Here is a 16,147-nt window from a genome sequence, read left to right on the forward strand (position 1 = left end):
GGTGTGGCCCAAAAACCAAAAAAAAAAAAAAAAAAGAATATTCTAGAAGTTTCTAGAACCTTTTTTTTTTTTTTTTTAGAATTTTCCTCCAAGGGATTACAAAAGGAAATCAGAGGGAAAGTCTCTAATGGTTCTGCGGGAGGGGATTTCCCTGGATCTAGCCATACAAGTAGCCCATGACAACTTCATTGTGCATTTGCCCTCCAAGATAAACAATAAATAGGGCCCGGAGAGATAGCACAGCGGCGTTTGCCTTGCAAGCAGCCGATCCAGGACCCAAGGTGGTTGGTTCGAATCCCGGTGTCCCGTAGGGTCCCCCGTGCCTGGCAGGAGCTATTTCTGAGCAGACAGCCAGGAGGAACCCCTGAGCACCGCCGGGTGTGGCCCAAAAACCAAAAAAAAAAAAAAAAAAAAAAAAAAAAAAGAAATCTCTACTTCTGGCTGTGGTCAGGGGGGCCCTATGGGATGTTGGGGTTCGAACCCTGGTCTTCCTTCTGTAAGTCAAACCCCCTCCCCGCCCTGCTACGAACCCCAAACTTCCATATTTTGAAATGCACGGCGTCGAGTCTGATTTCTTTAGCTCTGAAGGAAAAAAAAATTATTCTTTTTCTTCACTAGTCTCCTTGGCAGAAAGTGATGGTTTTCCCCCCCAAAAAAGCTCTTTTTTTCTGCTCTCAGATGACAGTCACGTGTTGTTGTTGGTCCCCCCCAAATCTTATGACATCTGTATTTTTGGTTTTCCAACAGTTGTTAAAAAACGGGGTGTTTGCCAGCACTGGAAAGTCTGTTCTGAAGTTTCTGGGTCCAAATATTTCGTTGGATTTCAGAAAAGGATCCTTCATCCGTCTTCAAGTTTTGGGGGGTCCCGGGAAGGCTCTTTCTGCCTCTCCTGGTTTTGGGGGACCCAGATAGGTCCTTCCTGCTTCTCCAAGTTTTGGGGGTCTCGCGAAAGTCCTTCTTGCCTTTCCTAGTTGTTATGGGGTCCAAGGAGGGTCCTTCCTGCCTCTCCCAGCTCAGGGGGTCCTGGGAAGGTTCCTTCCTGCTTCTCCCAGTTTTGGGGTTCCTGAGAGGGTCTGTCCTACCTCTCCCAGATTCTGGGGTCCAAGGGAGGGTCTTTTTTGCCTCTCCAAGTTTGGGGGGTCCATAAAGAGCCCCTCCTGCCTCTCCTACTTTGGGGGGCTCAGGAATGGTTCTTCCTGTCTCTCCCAGTTTTCCGGGTACATGGAGAGTCCTTTCTGCCTCTCTCAATTTTGGGGGTCCAGGGAGGGTCCTTTCTGCCTGTCCCACTTTTGGGGGTCCAGGGATGGTCCCTTTTTGCTTCTCCCATCTCAAGGGGTCCAGGGAGGCTCCTTCCTGCCTGTCCTTCTTTTGGGGGTCCAGGGATGGTTCCTTTTGCTTCTCCCATCTCAAGGGGTCCAGTGAGGGTCCTTCCTGCCTCTGCCAGTTTTGGGGTTCCAGGGAGGGTTCGTCCTACCTCTCCCAGATTCTGGGGTCCAAGGGAGGGTCTTTTTTGCCTCTCCAAGTTTGGGGGGGTTCATAAAGGGTCCCTCCTTCCTCTCCTACTTTGGGGGGCTCAGGAAGGGTCCTTCCTGTCTCTCCCAGTTTTCGGGGTACATGGAGAGTCCTTCCTGCCTCTCTCAATTTTGGGGGTCCAGGGAGGGACCTTCCTGCCTCTCCCACTTTTGGGGGTCCAGGGATGGCCCTTCCTCCTTTTCCCAGTTTTCGGGGTACATGGAGAGTCCTTCCTGCCTCTTTCAATTTTGGGGGTCCAGGAAGGGTCCTTCCTGCCTCTCCCACTTTTGGGGGTCCAGGGACGGTCTTTCTGCCTCTCCCAGCTCTGAGGGAGTCGAAACATCCCGGAGGAGGGGGTCTCCATCCATGCGGGCTTGTTCCCTGGGTCAGAATTTCCTCCTGTTTCTTTGAGAAGGAATTTAGGCTTCGAGGGAGCCCCCCCCACTTTCTGCAAGATGGACCCCATTTCTCATTAACGCCCTATCTCAGAGTTTCTTTTCGAGTTGAGGACTCACTTCTGCAATGCTCAAGGTCTCACATGGGATGCCGGGGATCCAACTCGGGTCCCTCCCTGGTGGGCCTAGCGCGAGGCAAATGTATTTGTTCCCTTTTCTTTGGGCCAGGCCTAGTAGTGCTCCTCGCTCAGTGCTCTCGGCGGACTCCTAGCTCTGTGGGCCCGTGGAAAAACCCTCCGCTCTGGACTTTCTCTCAAAAATGCGTTGTTACCCCCCCAAAGAATTGTTTGATTTTATTTCATTTTCATATTTATTTTTGGCCACAGCTGGCGACGCTCAGGGGTTCCTCCTGGCTCTGCGCTCAGAAATCCCCCCTCCCCCCCCCCCAGGATTGCTGGGAATCGAAAAATGTCTTTTTTCTTTCCCCTCTGAGCTGCATAAAAGCATTTTTTTGTGCCTCGATTTCTCCAGGGAATGATTTTTTTTCTGAAAAAGTATTTTTATTTTTTTTTTTTTGGTTTCTCTTTATTTAAAAACCAGGCCGAAATATCGGGCCTTAGGGAAAGGGCCCTGAGTCCACCGAAATGTCGAATTTTCCTCCTTTGCTGCAGAAAAAGACAGGAAGGAAGGAAGAAAGGAAGGAAGGAAGGAAGGAAGGAAGGAAGAAAGGAAGGAAGGAAGGAAGAAGGAAGGAGAGAGAGAAAGGAAGGAAGGAAAGAAGGAAGGAGAAAGAAAAAAAAGAAAGGAAGAAAGAAAGAGAAACAGAAAGAAAGAAGAAAGGAAGGAAGGGAAAGAAAGAGAGAAAAAAGAACAAAAGAGAGAAAGAAAGAAAGAAGGAAAGAAGGGAAAGAAAGAAGAAAGAAGGAAGAAAGAAAGCATGAAAATCCTGCGTTTTTTAATGCATTTTATTATTTATTGATTAATTGATTTTTGGGGGGGTCACATTTGGAAGCACGCAGGGGTTCCTACTAGCTCTGAGCTCAAAAATCCCTCTTGGCAGGCTCCAGGATCGAACCCAGTCATCTGTTTGTATGCAAGGCCAACACCGTAACCACTGATCTATCTCTCTGGCCCCCAATGGATGGTTTTTATTTTGACTTTGATGGGATCTAATTGACGTAATGTTCTTTTGTTTTTTTTTTTTAAATACTCTTCTTCAACCTTTTCTTCCTTCCTTTCTTCCTTTTCTCTTTCTTCTTTCTTTCTTTCTTTCTTTCTTTCTTTCTTTCTTTCTTTCTTTCTTTCTTTCTTTCTTTCTTTCTTTCTTTCTTTCTTTCTTTCTTTCTTTCTTTCTTTCTTTCTTTCTTTCTTTCTTTCTCTCTCTTTCTCTTTCTTTCTCTTTCTCTCTTTCTTTTTTCTCTCTTTCTCTTTTCTTTCCCTCTCTCTTTTTCTCTTTCTCTCTGTCTTTTTTCTCTTTTTCTTTCTCTCGTTCTTTCTCTTTCTTCTTTCTCTTTCTCTCTTCTGTTTCTCTTTCTCTCTCTTTTCTTTCTTTCTCTTTTTCTTCTTTCTCTTTCTCTCTTCTCTGTCTTTCTCTCCTCTTTCTTTTTCTCTCTTTCTGTCTTTCTTTCTCTTTCTTTTTTCTTTCTGTTTCTCTGTTTCTCTCTTTCTTCTCTCTCTTCCTTCCTTCCTTTCTTTCTTTCTCTCATTTCTTTCTTTCTCTCCTTTCTTTCTCTCCTTTCTTTCTTTCTTTCTTTCTTTCTTTCTTTCTTTCTTTCTTTCTTTCTTTCTTTCTTTCTTTCTTTCTTTCTTTCTTTCTTTCTTTCTTTCTTTCTTTCTTTCTTTCTTTCTTTCTTTCTTTCTTTCTTTCTTTCTCTCTCTCTCTCTCTCTCTCTCTCTCTCTCTCTCTCTTTCTTTCTTTCTTTCTTTCTTTCTTTCTTTCTTTCTTTCTTTCTTTCTTTCTTTCTTTCTTTCTTTCTTTCTTTCTTTCTTTCTTCCTTCCTTCCTTCCTTCCTTCCTTTCTTTCTTTCCTTCTTTCTTTCTTCCTTTCTTTCTTTCTATATATTTAATATATTATTGCAAGCTCCTCGTTTTTGCTTATTTTTACATAAGGTACATATTTGAAAATCCACTCTTTGAATATCTCCTTTTATGGGGCCCATCCAGTGACCTTATATCCCATGATATTTTTATATGAAAGACATTTATATCATATTTTTCTCACCACCAAGCTTCCACTGGGCCTTGTGCTGGTGCGATGCTATGAAACGAAACATAAATTCATTCTTGCCATTAGCACCGAGGAAGGAGAAATCATTTTTCCTGTGTCTAACGGATCGGTTACGACGCACCGGAAAACATTTTTCTTCTCTTTACATAAGAGTTGGATTTTCTAGCTCTGCTCCCTTTCAATTTATGATTTTATATTTTCGGAAAACGACTCTCTTTGGCTCAGCAACTTTTGTGTTCTATTTTTACCAGCCTGCCTATTTTTAATCCTTTGCATCAGAGCTGAGAATAGTCCATCCTTCGGCATATGATGATTTCTCTGCCCTATCGAGGCCCCCGGGATCGCCCCGAGAATCTCCCTCGATGCACAAAGGCCTGAGAACTGCAGCAGAGCCCCCAAACATCTTGGATTTCCTGCCCCGGGTTTAATTTTGGGAATCGAATGCTTTTCCACGCAGTTTGCCGGACGCCTCGCTACGAATTACAGTCGGTGAAGAAAACCCTTGGACTTGCAAAAACGGATGTTTTCAAAGGGACCTCACACATTCCTAGTGGGGATGTCTCCATTTACACTCCTTCCTTCCTTCCTTCCTTCCTTCCTTCCTTCCTTCCTTCCTTCCTTCCTTCCTTCCTTCCTTCCTTCCTTCCTTCCTTCCTTCCTTCCTTCCTTCCTTCCTTCCTTCCTTCCTTCCTTCCTTCCTTCCTTCCTTCCTTCCTTCCTTCCTTCTCACACCCAGCAGCACTCAGGCCTTCCTCCTGGCTCTTACCCTGAGAAATCACCCCTGGCAGGCTTGGGGGACCCAATGGAGTGTCAGGATTCGAACCACCGACCTTCTGCATGCAAGGCCAATGCCTAACCTCCATGCTATCTCTCTGCCCCCCCAAAATTTTCATTTACTCATCAACTACCATAATAATTGGATCCGTTTCTTATCTTTGAACAATTTTCTGTCCTCTTCGGGACTCTCTGAAGAAAGCAATCGGGCATTTATTGATCATTTGTCTTCTCTTCCACAACGCTTTCTTCTGACGAGATTATTGTTAAAAGTATTGATGACGCGCCGTCAATTTTTAATGTCAGATCATTTTACTCGGTTGCTAGAAGAAGCGATAACCCAGCAGACATGGACTCGAGTTCGATCCCCAGCATCCCACATGTTCCCTTTAGCTTGCCAGGAGCGATTTCTGCGCGCAGAGCCAGGAGTAACCCTTGAGTGCGGCCCAAAAAACAAAAACAAAAATCTTTTTTTTAGGGCTTAAAATAAATGATAGCAAAGCAGAGAGGGCCGCTGCAAGACCCGGGTTCGATTCTTGTCATCCCAAGCACTGCGAGGAGTGAATTTGGAGCACCGAGCCAGGAGTCCAGCAGTATTTTGTTCTCGATATAGATTTTATTTCTGCCTATATATATATATATATATATATATATATATATAATTTTTTTTGCGTTTGTTTGTTCTTGTTTCTGTAATTGCCCAATGTGTCTGCCTGACCCCGTTCTCCCAGAGATCAGGCAGATTTAGAAACTAATGAACAGTGAAACCGTGTTATTTTTATCCCCCCCTTTTTTTTTTCTCTCTTTCTTTCTCTCCTTGCCATAATTAAACACCAAATAAATTCTATGCCATAATTACGTTCCTTCGGAGGAGGCCATTTCGCCTCCCAGTTCGTGCTGTAGATGGGGAGAGAAATGGATTTTTCGGGCTTCCCCTGTTCCTGTCTCCCCCCCTTTTGCTCCCTTAATGAGAAGTTAATGCCTTCTCCTCCTCCTGCTTCTCCTTCTCTGCGATGCCAATTCTAAACAGAGACAAAAACCTCTTTTTAATTTTTTTTCTCTTTTTTTTTTTTTTTTTTTTTTTTTGGTTTTTGGGCCACACCCGTCAGTGCTCAGGGCTTACTCCTGGCTGTCTGCTCAGAAATAGCTCCTGGCAGGCACGGGGGACCATATGAGACACCGGGATTCGAACCAACCACCTTTTGGTCCTGGATCGGCTGCTTGCAAGGCAAACGTAGCTGTGCTATCTCTCCGGGCCCAATTTTTTTTCTCTTAAAAAACATTTCAGCCAATTTTCTGGCCTGTTGAAGGGAAGGAGATGAGGAAAATGATTTTTGGAAATAGTTTAGACATTGTGGAGATCTTGCACAAAAAAATAATAAAATAATAATAATAAAAATAAAATAATAATGATAATATAATAATAATAATAATAATAAAATAATAATAAAAGGGTGTTGGCAAGAAAAAATGAATTATTGAGGGTTAGTCTGTGATGTAAAAATTTGGGTTTTTCTTTTTCTTGCTGGAAGGATTTTGGGGACAGAATGGAGCAAAGCGTCTCGAACCCGGGAAAAGCACAGATAGGAGGGCCCTTGGCATCACCTTTAGGAAATCTTGAGGTTCCAGAGAGATGAAATTTGCTTTTTCTTTTTTGCTGTCCCTGAAAAGGAGAGACATTTAAAAATAAACCCCAAAATAGAAAAATCAATGCCCCCCCCCAAAATTAAAGAAAATGTATTTCCTCCTGGTGTTGCATTCTCTGTGCGGGCAGCTGAGACTTCCTGGGAACCTAGAGGAGTCCTCCGCGAGCACTGTGCCAGGAGTCACCCCTGAGCACTGCTGGGTGAGTTCCCCAAAGAGAACAAAAATGTAGGAACTTGTTTAGAACCAAGCCTTTAGAAGGGTTTCTCTGTCCCTACCAGAACGGGATCTTTCCACATAAAAGTCTGTTGCTAGGGTGGTTGCTAAGGAAACACTTGGCAACAGAGGCTCTAAGAGTCCCTTTGTTAGTGCTGGTTGCTAGGTTGGTTGCTAGGGAAGCTTTGGGGGGCATTTCACGTTAAGAGTCCCGTGGTTACATCTGGTTGCTAGGCTGGTAGCTAGGAAACAGTTGGGAGGACTTCATGTTAAGAGTCCCTCAGTGTCTGTTGCTAGGGGAACGTTTGGGACCCTTTCACGTTAAGAGTGCCTTGGTTACTTCTGGTTGCTGGGCTCGTTGCCAGGAAACAGTTGGGAGCATTTCACAATAAGAGCCCCTTAGTACTGGTGTCTAGGTTGGTTGCTGGAAGAAGCTTTGGGGTGGTACGTTTTAAGAGTCCCTTGGTTACTTTTGGTTGCTAGGCTGGTTGCCAGGGAACAGATAGAAACTTAAGAGTCCCTTGGTTACCAATGGTTACTAAGCTGGTTACTGTGGAACGAATTCTGAGCATTACAAATTAAGAGTCCCATGGTTATGACGGGTTGCTACGTTGGTTGCTGAGGCGACCATTCAGAGCGGTTGAAGTTAAGAGTTCCTTGGTTAGGACTGGTTGTAGTGGGAAGTATAGGAAACAGTTGATGTTAAGATTCCCTTGGTTAGCATTGCTTGCTTGACAGGAAAGAGATGGGAGCAGTTCGAGTTAAGAGTCCTGTCGCTGCGACTGGTTGCTAGGTGGGTTGCCATGGCAACCGTCGTGCGCACTTCACATTAAGAGCCCCATGATTTCCACTGGTTGCTGGGGGGTAGTATTTAGATCTGTTCCTTATAAGAGTCCCTTAGCAGCGGTTGCTAGGCAAGTTGCCGTGGCAACCGTGTGTCGCACTTAAATTTAAGAGTCCCTTTTTTATGACTCTTTGATAGGTTGGTTCCTGGGTGATGAACTGGGAGTCCTTGAAGTGAAGAGTCCCTTGGCCACCACTGGTTGCCCAGCTGGTTTCTAGGGAAAGAATCGGCAACAGTTGAAGTTAAGAGTCCCTTGGTTGCTAAGGAAAAAATGGGAAACAGATCAAGAGTCTCTTAGCAGCAGGTGCTGGATGGTTGCTATGGCAACCGTCGGGAGCACTTGACATTAAGAGTCCCTTAGCAACGGTTGCTGGGTGGTTGCCACGGCAACCCTTGGGAGCCCTTGAGGTTAAGAGTTCCTTCGTTGGCAGAGTAAACATAGGAAACATTGAAAGTTAAGAGTCCTTACCAGCAGTTGCTAGGCTGGCTGCCATGGCAACCCCTGGGAGCACTTGAAGTTAAGAGTCCCTTAGTTATGGCCAAGTTGGCTGATGGATGGATTGGGACTGGTTCTAACTTTGTTCCCTCCCTTCCTGACCTCTGACCCTGCAGGCTCAGCTCTCCAGTGCTCCGTCCTTTCCCTCCACAGCCAGGAGACCCTCGTTCTGGATTTTCCCTTACAGGGGGGTCTTGGCAGAACTACAATGACTTGCATTCATTGCTCCCCAAAACTATGGTCTTCCAAGTTTTTCGAAGACCCTTCATTTCGGGGCCAGGCGCTCAGGGGTTACTCCTGGCTCTGCGCTCAGAGTTGGCTCCTGAGGGGGGCGGAGAGAGAGAGGAGAGACAGACAGAGAGAGAGAGAGACAGACAGAGAGAGACACTATATGAGAATATGGCATGCCAGATGCCGGGGATCTAACCCGGGTCCTTCCTCTTCAGCCCTTTGCTAGGAGAACGAATGATTTCCGAGCACCTAGCTCGCTACTGAGCACTGCCCGGTGTAATTCCTGAATTCCAGAGGCCGGAGTCATCCCTGAGCACTGTTAGGAGTAACCTCCCGAGTACCAAAACCCATAAAAAAAATCCACTAAAAATATAAAATAAAATATCAAGTTTTCTAAATACATTTCTTCGTGCCTTTAACCTGCGTCCATAAAGAAATCAAATCAATTCACTTTATTAATCAGAATTCTTCTTCCGTGAATAAAAGATTTCCATGCTGGCATTTAGAAAATGGTTTACAAATGGTTTAAAAATCATATTTTTTTGCCCTCGGCTCCCACCATGATTATTTTGGTGTGTTTCCAGTTATTAAAATATTTTTTTTTTTTTTTTTTTTTTTTTTTTTTGTTTTTGGGCCACACCCGGTGACGCTCAGGGGTTACTCCTGGCTATGCGCTCAGAAGTCGCTCCTGGCTTGGGGGACCATATGGGACGCCGGGGGATCGAACCGCGGTCCGTCTCCTAGGCTAGCGCAGGTAAGGCAGGCACCTTACCTCGAGCGCCACCGCCCGGCCCCCAAAATATTATTTTTAATATAAATTTGTGCGAACAATTAACAGCAGAAAGGGAACTTGCCTCGCAAGTGGCCGACCCGTGTTCGATCCCTCAGCTTGGTCCCCCCAAATTGACGAGAAATTTCTGACTGCAGAGCCGGGAGGAACCCCTGAGGGCCGCCTGATGAACAATAATTTTGGGGTCTATTTGGGGCACTCTTGTCTTTTGGGGGGGCTCTTAAAGTCTTGGGTACCCTTGGTTTATTACAGGAATTTTTGGGTCTATAGAAGAAAATATTGGGGATTATTCGGGACATTCTTGGGGTTTATTTAAGGATGTTTTTTGGGGGGGCCTCTTAGGATAATTCTTGGGGTGATTCCAGAAATTTTTAGGGGGCTGTTTTTGGCTGCCCCTGGGGGCTCGGTGTCCTAGCTAGCTAGAAAGACTTTGGGTATTTTATTTATACTTGAAATGTGATATTAATTCAATCGATCAAGTTAGCTGATTAACTTTTATTGATCTCTGAAATCAATTATTCAGTACATAAAATTGACTGGTAAAATTAAAATATCGAATTTATTATTTTATTTTATTTTCTTCCATTATTTTCTTTTACGTTTTATGCCCTACCGCTCGCGCCTCTGTTCCGGCCTTGACCCAGAACTTTTCGGGGTTCCGCATGACCTCACGGACCGCTGACACCCCCTCTTTTCTTCCCCAGGCTTCCTGAGTACGGGGGACCAGGCGGCCAAAGGCAACTATGGGCTCCTGGATCAAATCCAGGCCCTGCGTTGGATCGAGGAGAACGTGGGGGCCTTCGGCGGGGACCCCAAGCGAGTCACCATCTTTGGGTCGGGGGCTGGAGCCTCCTGTGTGAGTCTGCTGACCTTGTCCCACTATTCGGAAGGTGAGAAAGACCCCCGGGGCCTCCCACGCGTGCGTGTCCCGTGGCCCTGGGATCTGTGCCCCCATCCGTGGTACTATCTGCTCACCCAGCCGCCATTCATACGTCCATTCATACAACCACCCTCCCATGCGTTCTCCTATCAAATAATCAAATCGTACATCTATCCACCCACCCACACATCCATTCATTCATCTATATACCTATTTATCCAACCACCCATCCATCCACCCATCACCCATCCACCCATCCATCCACTCATACATCCATCCACCCATCCATCTACCCATCCATCCATCCATCCATTCCATCCACCCATCCATCCACCCATTTATCCACCCATCCATCCATCCACTCATCCATCCATCCACCCACCCATCCATCCACCCATCCATCTATCCACCCATCCATCCATCCACCTATCCATCCATCCATCCATCCACCCACCCATCCATCCATCCATCCATCCATCCACCCACCCATCCATCCATCCATCCATCCATCCACCCAATCACCCATCCATCCATCCATCCACCCACCCATCCACCCATCCATCCATCCATCCATCCACTCATCCATCCATCCACCCATCGATCCATCCATCCATCCACCCATCTACCTATCCATCCACTCATCCATCCACCCACCCACCCATCCATCCATCCATCCATCCACCCACCCACCCATCCATCTACCCATCCATCCATCCATCCACCCACCCATCCACCCACCCATCCATCCATCCATCCATCCATCCATCCATCCATCCATCCATCCATCCATCCATCCATCCATCTATCCATCCATCCACTCACCCATCCATCCATCCATTACCTACCCATCCATCTACCCATCCATCCATCCACCCACCCATCCATCCACCCACTCATCTACCCATCCATCCACCCACCCACATCCATCCATCCATCCATCCATCCATCCATCCATCCATCCATCCATCCATCCATCCATCCATCCATCCATCCATCCATCCATCCACCCATCCATCCATCCATCCATCCATCCATCCATCCATCCATCCATCCATCCATCCATTAATCCACCCATCCATCCATCCACCCATCCACCCACCCATTCATCCACCCACCCATCCACCCATCCATCCATCCATCCTTCCATCCATCCACCCATCCACCAATCCATCAACTTATCCATCCATCTACCCATCGATCCATCCATCCATCCACCCACCCACCCACCCATCCATCCAAATGAGATGTCGGGGATCCAACCCTGGTCCTCGCGGGTCGTTTTCATCCTGCGACGCCTTGTCCCCCACTTTCAGGTCTCTTCCAGAAGGCCATCATCCAGAGCGGGACAGCGCTGTCCAGCTGGGCCGTGAACTACCAACCGGCCAAGTACACCCGCATCCTGGCCGACAAAGTGGGCTGCAACATGCTGGACACCACGGACCTGGTGGACTGCCTGCGCAACAAGAAATACAAGGAACTCATCCAGCAGACCATCACGCCGGCCACCTACCACATCGCCTTCGGGCCGGTCATCGACGGGGACGTCATCCCCGACGACCCCCAGATCCTCATGGAGCAGGGTGAGTTCCTCAACTACGACATCATGCTGGGGGTCAACCAGGGCGAGGGGCTCAAGTTCGTGGACGGCATCGTGGACGGCGAGGACGGGGTGACCCCCAACGACTTCGACTTCTCGGTGTCCAACTTCGTGGACAACCTGTACGGCTACCCCGAAGGCAAGGACACGTTGCGGGAGACCATCAAGTTCATGTACACCGACTGGGCCGACAAGGAGAACCCCGAGACGCGGCGCAAGACCCTGGTGGCCCTCTTCACGGACCACCAGTGGGTGGCCCCCGCCGTGGCCACCGCGGACCTCCACGCCCAGTACGGGTCCCCCACGTACTTCTACGCCTTCTACCACCACTGCCAGACGGAGATGAAGCCCACCTGGGCCGACTCGGCCCACGGCGACGAGGTCCCCTACGTTTTCGGCATCCCCATGGTGGGCCCCACCGAGCTCTTCAGCTGTAACTTCTCCAAGAATGACGTCATGCTCAGCGCCGTGGTGATGACGTACTGGACCAACTTCGCCAAGACCGGGTAAGTTCACACGCGCGAGGTCGTGGGTTTGATCCCCGGTATCCCACATGTTCCCCCTGAGCCCACCAGGGGCTGTTTCTGAGCCTAGAGCCAGGAGGGACCCCAAAACCAAAAAACCCCCCCCAAAAAACCCCAAAAAACCCTATTTCTTATTTCTAGACTATAGGTCAGATTTTGACCTTGAACTTGACCTTGAACTTGAACCAATTTAATTCGTACAAAGAAGGTTAAAATCCCAGACATGGGTTCCCCAAACCCCCCCGAAAATACCCCCCAAAAACCTGTTTCTTATTTCTAGACTATAGGTCAGATTTTGACCTTGAACTTGAACTTGACCTTGACCTTGACCTTGAACCGATTTAATTCCGTAGAAAGAAGGTTAAAATCCCAGACGTGGGTTCCCCAAATTCCTTCTGGCCCCCCCCTCAAGCAATGCCAGATGGGACTTTGGAGCAAAGAGCCGGGGGTCCCCAACATCTGGAACCCCAAAAATAATAGGATGAAATTAAATTAACGCAGAGAATATCTTTACTGAGACAAAGCTTGCTGCGTGGATAAAGCCAAAAATGTCTTTTTGTATGTCTCTCTATCTCTGTCTATCTCTGTCTCTCTCCCTATCTCTGTCTATCTCTGTCTCTCTCTCTTTATCTCTGTCTATCTCAGTCTCTCTCTCTCTCTGTCTCATTTATAGCTTTTAAGTATTTATTGATCCATGGAGAAATTGAGAAATTACAAAGCTGAAAGCAGAAATCTCTCTGTATTGGTAAATCCTATAAAAATATAGAAATATTTATCAATTTAGGAATTTTAGAAGTCTCAAAGAGAAATCTACATATATTGACGAATCCTATAGAAATCAATATAAATACAAAAATCCCATAGAAATAGAAAAATATTTATCGACCCATTTAGAGACGTGGAAATTTGTAAGTGAAAAACAAATCTACAGATATATATATATATATATGAATAAAAATCCAATAATAAAGAAATCCTAGAGCTATAAAAATATAAATCTATATAGATTTGTACATCCTAGAGAAATAGAAAAAGATAAAAATTTGTCAGTTTAAAACAGAATTGTGGATATTTATAAATCTTGCGGAAATGTACAAATATATAGATTTTTAAGTTTAAAACAGAAATCTATCTATAGTGATGAATTCTACAGAAATATAAAAATATTTATCAAAGAAATTTATAAGTTTCAAACACAAATCTACATATATTGATAACTCCTAGAAATATGAAAATACATGGAAATATTATCGATGTAAATTCATACGTGTAAATTTGCATATGTAAATCTGTATGTGTCCTTTTTCACATGTCAATGGATACAAGTGTAATTTATATAAATATACATCAATTTATATAAATTTATACGAGTAAATTAACATGTGAATTCAGACGTGCAAGTCCACAGCACAAAATCACATATTAAAATTTGTGTGAGCGAATTTGCATATGTAAATTTGGACAAGCAAAGTCACATGTGTAAATATGCGTGAATGGATTTACACGTGTAGGTTCATATGCGCAAATTAATACAGGTATATTCATATACGCAAATCTATATGAGCGAGTTTGCATATGTAAATTTATACAAACAAATTTGCATATCCAAATTTCCGTGGATAGGTTTACACGTGTAGGTTTAGATGCATGAATTTAGAGATGTCAATTTTGAATGGTATATTTACATATGCAAATTCATACACGTGAATTTGCATATGTAAACCCATACAAGCAAATTTACATGTGCGAATTTGCGTGAATGGACATACACGTGTAGGTTCACATGCGCAAGGTTATCCGGGCAGATTTGCACATGCAAATTTATACAAACTAATTTGCATATACAAATCTACACAAGCAAATTTGCATATACAAATTTATGTGGATAGATTCACGCGTGTAGGTTTAGATGCATGAGTTTAGAGATGTCAACTTAAAACCGTATGTTTACATATGCAAAATTATGGGTGTGAATTTGCATATGCAAATGCACACTTTTTTTTTTTTTTTTAAGCCACTCTGCAGGGACCCTTACGGGTTGCTGGGAATCGAACCCGGGTCGGTGAAGTTTTAAGGCAATGAGCCTCCTTCTCGGGCGTTGGGGTTCATGATTCTTGACTCCTGGGGTTCCTGGGGTCCCAGCGTCGCCCTTTGTCCTCCTCTCAGTGCTCAGTTCTCGTCCAGACTGAACGAATGATTTTTTATCTTTTCCTTCAGGGCATCTCTCAGTTTCCCTTAAGAACCTTCTGGAAATAGGTCAATTTTTTTTATCTCTCTCTGTCTCTTTCTGTCTCTCTGTCTCTGCCTGTCTCGGCCACACCTGTCAGCTACAAAGTTTTGGAGGAAGGAAATCTCCTTTCTCATTTTGGAGCCAAGCTCCCCAAACAGTGCTCGGGGCCGACTCCTGGGTCAGTGCTCAGAGCTCAGTCCTATGAGGTTCGGGAGAATCATATGGGACGCCAGGGATCGAATCCAAGTCATTCTTCCCGCTGTGCTGTCGCTCTTCTAGACCATTATTTTATCTTCTATTTTGCTTCATTTTATTTTATGTTATGTTATTTTACTTGCTTTTATTGTGTTGTTTTGTTTGACATTGATTTTATTTTTTTATCTCGTTTCATTTTGTTAGTTTTGCATTTTATTTCCTTATTTTATTTCATTTTGTGTCCTTTTTATTTCCTTCCATTTTCTGTTTTTTTTTTTATATTTCTTTCACTGTCTTATTTTATTCCATTTTCTTTTGCTATTTTTTGTTGTGTTATTTTTCATTTTATTATTTTATTTCATTTGATTTTGTGTTCTATTTTATTGTATTTTATTTCATTTTGTGTTCTTTTATTTTCTTCCATTTTCTGTTATTTTCGTATTTATTTCAGTCTTGTTTTATTCCATTTTTTGTGTTATTTTTTATTTTCTTATTTTATGTCGTTTTATTTTGTGTTCATTTTATTCTCTTATTTTATTTCATTTAGTGTTATTTTATTTTCTTCCATTTTCTGTTATGTTCATATTTATTTCACTGTCTTATTTTATTCCATTTTATTTTGTGTTATTTTTTATTTCATTTTATGTCATTTGATTTTGTGTTCTTTTTATTTTATTTTATTTCATTTAGTGTTATTCTATTTCCTTCCATTTTCTGTTATGTTCATATTTATTTCACTGAATTATTTTATTCCATTTTATTTCGCTATTTTATGTTGTGCTACTTTTTATTTTATTATTTTATTTCATTTAATTCTATTTCCTTTTATTTTGTGTTGTTTTTTTATTTCATTTTATGCTATTTTATTTCCTTTCATTTTATTTTGTGTTATTTTTTATTTTATTTTATTTTATTTTATGTCATTTTACTTCCTTCCATTTTCTGTTATTTTCATATTTCTTTCACTGTCTTATTTATTTCCATTTTATTTTGTGTTATTTTTTATTTTATTATTTTATGTCACTTGATTTTGTGTTATTTTTTATTTTATTTTATTTCATTTGATTTTGTGTTCTTTTTTATTTTATTTCATTTTATGTCATTTTACTTTCTTCCATTTTCTGTTATTTTCATATTTCTTTCACTGTCTTATTTATATCCATTTTATTTTGTGTTATTTTTTATTTTATTATTTTATGTCACTTGATTTTGTGTTCTTTTTTATTTTATTTTATTTCATTTGATTTTGTGTTCTTTTTTATTTTATTTTATTTCATTTTATGTCATTTTACTTTCTTCCATTTTCTGTTATTTTCATATTTCTTTCACTGTCTTATTTATTTCCATTTTATTTTGTGTTATTTTTTATTTTATTATTTTATGTCACTTGATTTTGTGTTATTTTTTATTTTATTTTATTTCATTTGATTTCGTGTTCTTTTTTATTTTATTTCATTTTATGTCATTTTACTTTCTTCCATTTTCTGTTATTTTCATATTTCTTTCACTGTCTTATTTATTTCCATTTTATTTTGCTATTTTATTTTGTGTTATTTTTTGTTATTATTTTGTGTTATTTTTATTTTATTTTA

At 42.9% G+C, this 16,147-nt stretch overlaps 1 protein-coding gene across 2 annotated transcripts in view; it reads left to right on the plus strand.

The window, feature by feature from the left end:
* Nucleotides 1-16,147, plus strand: part of NLGN4X (neuroligin 4 X-linked) — a 114,108-nt gene that overhangs the window by 96,205 nt on the left and 1,756 nt on the right. For both annotated transcript variants that reach the window (XM_049767789.1, XM_049767790.1), the window contains 2 exons: nucleotides 9,834-10,019; nucleotides 11,323-12,112. In XM_049767789.1, coding sequence (XP_049623746.1) covers nucleotides 9,834-10,019; nucleotides 11,323-12,112 — 976 coding nt within the window. The remainder of the gene's footprint in view (nucleotides 1-9,833; nucleotides 10,020-11,322; nucleotides 12,113-16,147) is intronic.

Source organism: Suncus etruscus, assembly GCF_024139225.1.
Source record: "Suncus etruscus isolate mSunEtr1 chromosome X unlocalized genomic scaffold, mSunEtr1.pri.cur SUPER_X_unloc_2, whole genome shotgun sequence".
In the NCBI taxonomy this organism is placed as follows: Eukaryota; Metazoa; Chordata; class Mammalia; order Eulipotyphla; family Soricidae; genus Suncus; species Suncus etruscus.